The sequence below is a fragment of the Rutidosis leptorrhynchoides genome, chromosome 3, assembly GCF_046630445.1.
Source record: "Rutidosis leptorrhynchoides isolate AG116_Rl617_1_P2 chromosome 3, CSIRO_AGI_Rlap_v1, whole genome shotgun sequence".
NCBI classification, from domain to species: domain Eukaryota; kingdom Viridiplantae; phylum Streptophyta; class Magnoliopsida; order Asterales; family Asteraceae; genus Rutidosis; species Rutidosis leptorrhynchoides.
Genome location: NC_092335.1, coordinates 448,451,901 through 448,463,122, shown reverse-complemented (window position 1 = coordinate 448,463,122; position 11,222 = coordinate 448,451,901). Strand labels below are relative to the sequence as shown.

At 34.4% G+C, this 11,222-nt stretch overlaps 2 protein-coding genes across 2 annotated transcripts; both read left to right on the top strand.

Moving 5' to 3' along the window:
- Positions 1–1,577: 1,577 nt before the first annotated feature.
- LOC139897954 (uncharacterized) lies at positions 1,578–4,776 on the top strand. Its single transcript, XM_071880671.1, has 7 exons — positions 1,578–1,635; positions 2,076–2,346; positions 2,733–2,794; positions 2,899–3,085; positions 3,791–3,887; positions 4,182–4,264; positions 4,558–4,776. Exons 1-7 carry the CDS (start codon positions 1,588–1,590, stop codon positions 4,563–4,565), a joined length of 756 nt encoding a protein of 251 aa, XP_071736772.1. The 5' UTR covers positions 1,578–1,587; the 3' UTR covers positions 4,566–4,776.
- A 5,377-nt stretch (positions 4,777–10,153) lies between these two features.
- Positions 10,154–10,771, top strand: LOC139901533 (uncharacterized). Its single transcript, XM_071884232.1, has one exon. The coding sequence runs from the start codon at positions 10,154–10,156 to the stop codon at positions 10,769–10,771; it is 618 nt and encodes a 205-aa protein (XP_071740333.1).
- Positions 10,772–11,222: the final 451 nt, after the last annotated feature.

The window sequence follows — 11,222 nt, the reverse complement described above, 5'->3', positions numbered from 1 at the left end:
AACCGGGGTCCCCGTTTACTCGCGGAAAAATTCGATAGTTAGCAATTAGATGAGAACCCTTCAGGTATGGTTTCGAATTTGGGACAGGGATTATTAATCGGGTTCAAGTGTGAAATTATATATACGAGATTCAAATCTGACACAATGTCATCCCCACGCCGAAGCTTGAACTACTTGAATTTTTGACCATACTAGCCCAATTTTTGACCATCCTAGCCCAAGCCTAATTGAAATGCACACCTACAAACTAAAACCTTTTTTTGACGGGTATGAGTAATGAAAGGTCGAAACTGCCCTTTGTTCATCATGCTATTTACGTCTCCTCACATTTTTACGCCATTTTTTTTCCTTCAATTTCTCCATATCAATTCACCCGAGGGTATTGACATTCACAAAATACAACTAAAATCAACATTCCACATGTAAGTAACAACTCCTCTTCTATAATTCAAATTTTTGTCACTCAATTGAACAATTAGGGCTGTGTATGTTAATTTGATTTTATGGTATAATATGGTTCGATCGTTGTTTAAGAATATATACACACGCACACACAATGTAGATGTAGATATCTGTACTGGTGCTCAGTTTGCTCTTGAGTTTTGGTAGTTAAAACTTTCATGATTTGTTAATGTTATGATCCATTTCATGATCTACGAACCGATTTTAGTTTCACAATTTTTTAGTTTGAAGCTAATTTTGGCTTTGTGAAGATTGGTGAAAACAAGTAAAAATTAGGCTTTTGTATGATATATATTGTTATTGTTATATTTGTTATATATTTACAGAGAAGATAAATGATTTTTTTATTGATGTAAGATTGTGTTCATCATCTACCAATATGATTAGAATTTTATGATTATAGTTTAATTTTAATTTGTGAAGTTTGGTGAAAACAAGTAAGAATTAGGTCTTTGTATGAGATATTTACTGTATATGTTAATGAGATGGGTTGTCTCAGTAAATTTGGTTAAGATGATAATTGTCTTTATACCTTTCTTCAACTGGTATGTATTTCATCTCCCTTTTATGTAATTTTGTGCGTTATGTAATTTTTTTATTTTTTATTTTTTGTTTATTTTAGAAATAACGTTAAGTGACAAAATATGATGGTTAAAAAAGTATCATGGCACTTGTTATTTGTTGCGAACCAAGAACCCTTTTCGTAACAAAAATTAAGATAAACAGTGATAGAAATGCTAGTTATTTAGTGATAATAGAAGGTCCCGAGGGTTCGGTTGTTCACCGATTCAAGTGGTACGTGAGTTGGGTTTAGAACGTCTTGAGACAGTTTGGTTCCTATTGCAAGTTATTTAAAAAATTTAAACCTCTTAGAGCATTAGAACAAGAGTTTCTTTAGAACTTGGGATCCTTTTATGTCGATTTTACAAAGTTGTATGTACACTTTTAATACCATAAGATGTTTCTATAATTAGTACTTAATACTATTAAGATACAAGGAAATTTTGAAACATTTTGGAGAAGTCTAAATGGTGTTATAGATTTCCAGTTTCTAGTGCCATTCTTTGTGGATGATTTGTACGAAGTCTGACATTCATTGTGTGTATTCATTTTTGTTTGTAGATTATGGATTTAATAGAGGATTCTGAAGACACTTTTTGCGTGGTTACACCGGTAACAATTTTATATAATCTTGTATTTGGTTATGTTTTTTATAATATGGCTTTCATTGTAGTTGGATATCTTTATCAATTGGCGCATCCGCTCAACCATATGTAAATTTAAGGGGGACCTAAGTTAATTTTTTGAACTTATGGTACTTATTTAGTTAGAAATTGATTTTTATTGAAAAATGATCGAGAGATACCAAAAAATTAAGTAAATTCTTGATGAGTCTGAATTGTGCGAACCTTCACCATTTTGGTCATATCTTCCTCATAGTGACTCCGCGATTCACTTGATTCAAAAGCCTAAACATTCGTAACTCAAAGGGATACAAATTCTATTACTTACTCAAGATTAAGTCGGGTGGTTTCCCCTCCAGAAAATGAAGATAACAAAAGAAAAAACAGTATTTGATTATTTATTATTCATGTTTATTTAATTATATGCAGCATGACAACATCGTGTTTATTTCGGCATGGCATGTTCTCCACTTGATTCTTAGATTCATATACTTTGTCGGAGAGCTCCTTCTTGCATTCGAAAGCTACCTTATAACAAATGGGTTTCTAACAGCATACAAAAATCTGAACTTGGACCGGGTCAAATATCTTGGAGTTATCATCGATAGTGATGAAGCTCGACAGACTTCAGAAGTTATCGAACTTCTTGAATGGCTTTCAGCCATTGGTATCAAAAAGCTCTGTTTATATGACATGGAAGGTAAGGACACATATTTCATCTTATTTGAATCTTTACTTACATTCATGTTCAACAATTAAAATTAACCCAAACAAAAAAAAAACATAAATGAACTTCTAAAGGGGTATACTACAGTTTCATTGTATTACCCTTCTGATTTGAGTTAGACACTTTGGTTTACTGTTACTTTGTTCTTGGTAATTAAAATGTTCAAACACCTATTTTCAAAATTGTTCAAGGGGATAATGGCTTGCGAGAGCAAAGATAATTTGTTTACTTTTTCTGTTATTCGAGTAAAATACTGTGCGAGTTTGTGATGATATTAATATTCTACTTTTTGATTCATATCCGCAGCTCTTATATATTGTATAGTTGTTTTTTTAGCTAATACTTTCACTTTAATGTAGGAGTATTGAAGAAATCCAAGGGAGTATTTCTGGAGAAATTTAGTTCAACAAATCTATCTAATGTACGCTTTATAATACCTTCATGTTATGTAGTTATAATGTATCTATATGTATGTGTGTGTGTGTGATCCCTGTTGATAGTATTTTATTTGCCCTGATAATGCAGGAAGAATTAGAAGGCAATTCAGATTTCTGTAAAAAGCAAATGGATTTTGAATTTGTTTCAATTTCTGATGGGAAACCAGTAGTTGCAAAAGCAGCTAATGTGCTTTTTAACAAGTATTACTTGGAAGAAGATACGAAAAAACCTTTCTTCACTGAAGCTTACTTAGTCGACACATTAAAGACCCTTGGTTTGTTCTTGTTTGTGTGTATTCCTTATTATAATATGTATATCTCGAGTAATTTTGAAAAAAGATAATTCCGGCAAACTGCCCAAAAAAGTAACATAAAAGCTAAAATTTCTCAATAAAGGGAATATCGCTTTTCAGTTTGACCAAATAGGTTATATGAGTTCAATTTGGTGCAAAGAAAGGATTATAATTTGAAAAAGTTTCAATAGTAATAATATTCATCCACATGTGCATCTACATAGGCGCCATATCATCAAATCCTATGAGGTTGCGCCACTTCATCAACTACTCTGATGACGTGTCGCCGGAAAATTCGATAACATGACGCCACCTCATCGGATTCGATGACGTGGCACCTGCATGGATGCACATGTAGACGAATATTATTACTATCGAACTTTTTCAAATCATAATCCTTTATTTGCACCAAATTGAAATCATGTTACCTTTTTGGGTAGAGTAAAAAGTGATATTCACTTTATTGACGAATTTTGACTTTTATGTTAGTACCTTTTTGGGCAATTTGCCCTCTTTATTATTACCGAGAATGAGAAAATGGGTTATTGACTGTTTAAAGTTTTTCGTTTTGTATTTTAAGTGTAAAACTAGTTACTAAGAGAACCTTTTTTTTTTTGTTAAACCAGTTTGGGCCCGTTTGACTTCAATATAAGCTGACTTTTGTCTGCTAATTTGGTTTATTGTTAGGTGTTGTTAAGCCTGATCCAGATCTTTTATTAATTTATGGACAAGCAAGATGCCACTTTGGTTTTCCACCATGGAGAATTCGATATACAGAGTTGGTGTAAGCTACTTTATTATACTTTCTTCATCTTCAATTAATAATAAAGTTTCATACTCTGTTGGGTGTCATCATAGACCCTGCAATTTCAACCCATTTTACTTTTGAGTTGTTTGATTTCGGTTGCGTTTCATCTCAAATCTTCTAAATCATTTTTTTCTTTTGAAGGTTGAGATAATTTGTAATTATATTGTATATTTGTATTTGTGATCATAGTTACACATTAACTATTTAACAAAGTAATAACTTCAACTATTTTGTTCAATTATATAAGTTTTGAAAACTTATTTCTTGCAGACATATGGGGTCACTGACGCACAAGAAGTATGGTTTAATTCTAAAAGCCATTCACAAATATACCAAAGTGAAACAAAACTACGGTATGCGATTTGTGTTTCTTATGACCTATCTTGAAAACATCTCATGTATGTTTAGCCACAAATAACAACTTAATTATGTGATTAATTTTAAATAAAACTACAGGGTAGACTTTTAATGTGATTTGGTACTAAACAGTAGCAGAACCAGTTAATAAGTACTGTAAAGTTTATACTCCTTCCATAAAAGTGCCATCTTTTGCGGTAATAGGGAGTATGCATTTGCCCCAATATGAATTCGAATTCTTAATTTCTTGTTTTTTGAGGTAATTAATCTATACTTTCATATATGCCAGGTTCATAAACGCACGACGAGTTCAAGAAGAGTAGCATTGAACCCCCAGACATATCTTATTCTCAAATAAACTCTTCTTTGTGTTCCTATCTTAAACATTGAGAAGTTATTGTCTATGCATTACTATTATTTTAGGTAAACTAAATACTAATATGATATGATGATATGTAATTACCTCAGATAAATTATCTTTCTTCTCTTTGACTCCGCAACTTTTTTTGAAAGCAACTGTATTATATTTATAATAATAATAAAATTTTTGTTACGTTATGTACATACTGTATCTTCCATGCAAGCATGACAACGCCTTTATGAACAAAAGGAGACTATGCAAAACTCGAATCTACCATCTGTGTAAAATACCTATGCCTAGCAAATGGGTGGGGATTGGGTCAAAAAGGGTCATGGGTTGAACGGGTTTCATTTTTCAAATGGGTCATGGGTCGAACGGGGTTCATTTTCCAAAACGGGTCGGGTTGGGTCCAAAAGGATTGAGTCGGGTCGATATTGGACCCATTCCTTTTGTTTTCTCGAGACCCAATGGACCCAATTTTTGGAGTACGGGTCTCAATTGTGAGGTATAAAAATACGTAATAGCAGATGTCGTCAGCAAATTTATGGCACCTAGCTGACCCATTTAGCCAATGCATGTTATGTTACGCGTCGAGACAATATATGATCTTGGACTCAATATCCATATATTCCGATCAAACGACCCTTTTTTCTTTCTGTGATCCATTCGTAACTTTTGACTTGAATCTCGTTTAGTGCCACCGGACCACTCCATTTTTCATTACCAAATACCGATTGATTTCAGTAATTCCATGTTGTATAACTGCAAATCGATTACAATCGAATGATGTAATTTTAAATCTAGTAACTAGCTATTAGCCATATGGATCTTCTACAGTGTATTGGTGATTACTAGACACTTTGTGAAACTTTTATCTTGAAAAACTTGCTCTTGTTATAAATACAAAATAAGGTAAATCAATTAAAACTATACTTTTGGTGATTTTCCAATTATTATACAACCTGACAATCTATCATAAAAACTGGGTCTATTAGGTCCGAAAATAATCTTTTATGGGTCCGAAGGGAAAGCTGAAAAATGGGTCATCTTTTAACGGAAGTTTTTCCACAATAGTTTTTTTTTTTTTTTTTTTTTTTTTTTTTTTTTTTTTTTTATTCTTTCTATTTTTCTTTTGTCATCTTCCCCAAAACATGTTTCGAGTATTCACCGGAGAAGTAATATAATTCTGAAAATGGGGGATTATAATCGATTATTTTCCGTTTTGATTTTATTTTGTTTTTCTTGTTCTATCCTAAAAACAAAACACAAGAAACAAACTAAAAATAAGAGGTGCAATATCATTAAAAGAACACAAACTTAAATTGGACAATGCAATCAAAGTTGAAGGAAACATTGCATCTAAACAATATTATAACAATCCTTAAAACTAATTCATGTTGATGAACTAAAACATTGGATGGCCTTAATTAGTTAGATAAACGACGAGCTAATACACCTATATAAAATCATAATATAGAGAAATTAAACTACGTTAGTTCATACTATGAAACTAGCTAATAATTTATTCGATCTCCTCGTGATCGTCCTCCTCCTCGTTTTCTTCCTCCATGTCGTCCTTGTCCTTCTCTGTTGGTTGTTGTCCTCGTCCCTCGTCCCCGTCCTTGTCGTCCTCATCCTCGTTGTTGAGGTGGGATTTGTACATGTGTGCCTTCTCATTTCTTTCTCTGTTTTTCTTGATTGTATCTCGTTTAGTTGGTGACATTTTGTGTGTTTTCTTGATTATTAATGTACACTCTTTCCATGTAGATATATTAGACTGTTTGTAGTGGTTGCGGCGTGAGTTGTGGGCGTGAGTTGCTTTTTGTACATTTTGATGATTTGGACGTGTGAGTTGTTTTTGTGGAGTAGTGATGGTGTGGGGTTTTAGTGTGGGTTAGGAGTATTGTCATGATGTGTTAAAATATAATTGGGTTAAGTATTAAAAAGGGGTAAAAATAAGATTTAAAAAAAATAATTTAATAAAATTGCAACCCACTCCGTTGCTTCTTCCGTTGCAGGGCAAGGAACGCCTCAAAAAATGCCCCATCCCACGCATTGATACACCACAAGTTGGTGTTGGTTGCTTGCTATCTAGGCATCCCACGCCCCCAAATATAACCGCTACAACTAGTCTTAGTGACCATGATAACGTTTTATGTCAACATTAGGCATTTGTTACCATGAGACCACTCCTAACCATGACACTTTCCTCAACACTTCAGCGCTACATCGGCTTTCTCTTACATACTTCCTCACCACTTCCTCTCATAACACACCATTGCCAACCATGACATACTTCCTCAAAATTTTCTTATTTATTATTATTATTATTATTATTATTATTATTATCATTATTATTATTATCATTATTATTATTATTATTATTTTTATTAACTAACAAATAAATAATTGTTTTTGGATATCACATTTATTAAAAAACAATGATACGGTTACATTTTTCTTTTTAAAAAAGACATAATTGAAAACAAACACAAGTGCATAAAACAATAAAAACTACTCGTCGTCGTCAGATAACTCAAACGCTTTTTGGTATTTCTTGGTGATTTTTGTTCGGGTTCTCAATACCAAAGCGCGTTGTTCCTCCGTCAAGTCGGGTGCATATGGATGGGTGAGAAATGACAAATTATCGAACATTTCACGGGTCTCGGTTGCGTCGTATATTCTATCCATCGCCCGCCTTGTAGCGTTGGTGGTTTCAATCTATTGTAAACGAGCTTCGTTGGACGACAATTGCGAGGCCACATCAGATGAACCCGAGCTCCTTTGACTCTTGGTTCTTGAACGACCTGGTGGACGACATAGAGGTTCTTCGTGAAATAACCTTTCAAGTTTCAAACTGACTCGGATCCCCACCCGCACCTTCACCTGCACCTGCACCTTGGTTCGAACCTTCACCCGGTCCACTCACAAGCGATGGGGGTAACTCGACTGGCCGATTAAGCTTGGAAACGAACCCCTCGAATGTTAAAAATTTAGGACAATATTTGATAACTCTCCACGCATCCTCGTAAAGAAACTTACGACCCATTTGTTCCTTAAATGCCCGACGTGTGCTACTGACGATATCGGCATCGTTGCTCCATTTTCTTGTTAATTGATCGGCTCGACGTAGTTCACGAACTTGCGCATTGTAATTTTCTCGGTTATAACCCCAAAATGAATCTTTTGTTTGAACCGTTCCCGTTACTTCGGAGGATTGCACCCACACCTTCGCCAAAAGCACACTTTCCGCTTCCGTCCACGCCACTTTTTTGCATCTCACTTTCTTTTTTCCTTTTCCTATCGGGTCACTTTCACTTTCGTCTTCAACTTTCGGGTTGAGTTTCTGGAACGACTTCAACATCAACATCAACATCAACATCATCGGATTCGGTATCCGTTGAAATTTGTGTAGGAATTTGATTTGGGAAGATAGGTTGTCGTATTGTTGGACGAGTTTTTTGATGAGAAAATTGTTGTTGTAGAGGAATTTGTTGTTGTTGAGGATTTTGGAATTGTTGATAAGGTTGAGTGACGTATTGTTGTTGGGGGAGGAGAAAAAATTGGTGAAGATGATGCGTATTTGGCAAATCCCATGTCTTGAGCCGGGTTGGAAGATGACTCGGAAGGTGAGTTGAACATTTCGGCTTCAAGTAGTGTTTGAAAAAATTCGTTACTTCGTTGAGTCTCGACAACTTGCTCGTTCAATTTGTTTTGGTTTTTTTTTTTATGATGACTTTTTAGACATTTTGATGAATGTATTGTATGAAAGTGTTGGGAGGGTTGTGTTAGAATTGTAAGGAGTGTTGTGTGCATTAGGAGTGTTAGAAATAAGATATATATATATATATATATATATATATATATATATATATATATATATATATATATATATATATATATATATATATATATTGTCAATAAATGAGAAAAAAAAAACATAAACCAAACGGCTAGTTTGGTATGTAACGGTTAAAAACACAAACAAAATATTTAAAATACACGTCCTCAAATATGCTTAGACATGATTTCAACGAGGGCGACGAGGGTGAGGGCGGTCGAGGGAGGAGGAGGGCGGGGACATTGCCAGCGGTGTTCTCGGAGGGAGTGTTCGATGACTGGTTTCACTGTTTCAGAACGTGCCACTGGGATTGGCATGATACTACGTGACTAATTACCTTGATACTCCGTACGTACTATATACATGCATTTGATTAAATTCCATTATTACATAGGAACAGTAGCTAGACGGGCTACTGGTAGATATAGGTATATTTATACGGAGTATTTATTATATTGAAGACCAAAACTGTGATGCTAATTATATTGCATGTGGTGTAATTAATTATACGGACTGTATTAAGCAAAATACTACTAGTGCAATATAGACGAAACGAACGGTTCATTGCTTTTGTTAGTCTAATTTGCATTGGTATCTCAAGGAACTTAAAACGTACATCGCAGAGGCATTAAAGATTAGTATATTTTTGAAAAATACTGTATAATATTGTCTTGCACTTTCATAATAGTAAAAAGTTTTATTTGACACTAAGTATACAGTATTAAATTAACCTCTATAATTTGCTTGTAATAATAACAATAACAATAACAATACACTAAAAACTGAGTCTTAGTTTAACGAATGTATTTTAAGCCTATAATAATTGATTATTTACCTCCATTTGATAAAAGTAAAGATTTTATAAATAAAGGGTGGAATCCACTCCTCATCAAATAAAGGGTTGGGCTTTGACAGGTTGGGTTTCTGGGCGGGCTGTTGTTGGAGTTTGCTTGGAGGTGTTGACCATCGGGGATTTAATCTGGGTTTCTGGTCGATGCGGACTCGAGGGAGGATTTTTTGGGGTTCCAGACGGGTGGTCAGTTTCAGATGTTCGTGCGAGGGTTGGTACGGTTGCTTTGGGACTTGTGGGCTTTGGTTCGCGGTGGCAGGCTTCGTCTCAGGTGAGGACCTTCTTTGGGGTCTGGCTTTCTTGGTGGTGGTTACGTCAAGTTGCAACAGGCACGGTTTTATAGTTTGTTTGTTTAGTTCTTGGGGATTATTCTTCCCGGTTTGTGCCGTTGTTTTCAATTTCAATGTAATTTTTATGTTGTTAGCTCGTCCTTGTTTAGATGAGTTCATTATGGCGGTTAGTGATTCGCCAGTCAAACAGATTTGTAATATGTATCAATTGTAACCCCACAAGATCGACATATCTTCCCCTTTTTATTTATTTATAAATAATAAGTTTTTTCGCCAAAAAAAAAAAAAAAAAATTCAAATTAAGCTCATCACTTCATTTCTTCATCACTACTATAAATCTTACTTCATTACTACTATAAATCTTTCTTCCATCACATTTGTGATACCATCATTTTATAACCTAAAAAAACCTTATTATACTTCATCACACCAATCACCACCCATTTTGATTTATATACACACATTGGCACACACCTACTCCTATATCAATTTCCCACCGAACCAAACCACAATTTCCATTTTTTCTTTTTCTCAAAAGTCAAAATGGAAGAACAAATTACTACAGCAAAAAAGCTATGGAATTTAAGATTTATCCTCCACATGTTCAAAAAAGGTATCTCTAAAAACATCCCATGGTTTGAAATCCACACCATGATCAAAAAATCCACAAAAGCAATCAGAAACATAATCCTTGATCATCATCAATCCCTCACGTGCCGACCAAACAATATCCACACAACTTTCATTTCCCCACGTGACTACGAATTCAGTTTCAACAACACCCCTCTTTTTAACATCCCTAAACTTAAACCTAGAAACAAACACAAATATGTTCATCATCATCGTAATCAGTTAACTGTTGATAATGTTAAACGTGTGTTTGATCAAACGACGGCGAGTTTGAATGCGTTTGTTGAACGGGAGAAATCACCGTTACCGTTACTAGGGTTTGGAGACGGTAAAAGTGTACGGCAGTTACGTGTAACGGATTCGCCGTTTTCGGTGCATAATAATGAGGATGATACGTCGTTACAAGTTGATAAAATGGCGGAGGAGTTTATTGAGAATTTTTATAATGAATTGAAGCAGCAAAAGAAATTAGCCGCCATTGAACCACCGTCGCCGGTGCCGGCTCATTATCTGAAATGGGGTTATATCTGATAAATCGTTATTTTTCCTTTTTTTTAGAATTTTATCGGCCTTTTTAAATGATTTTTTTTAAATGATTTACCAGATTATTAATTAGGATCGAGAGGAAGAGAGACATGTTTTTAGATGATTTGCACATTATCATGATCGAGAGAAAGAAAAGAGATATCTATATTTATCCATTGATTGTTCCCTTGATTGGTTGTTGGTCTTTATTGTGGCTTTAATTTATGTGTTCTTGTAAGTGGTTTAGTTTTGTTTAACTTTTACGGAGTATTCTACATTTGTGTTTGTTGTGTTGCGATTTCTTTGTTATGTTTGTCCTACTGGTTGTTTTGGCTTGGATCGCCAATTGATAGTTCGTTAGGCTAAGTTTGGTTTTGGTCCTGTTTGTTTTCTAGTTGTGACGTTAGTCGGGAGCGTTTTGTTGGTTCTATGTTTGTTTCGACAGGTTCTTTCATAT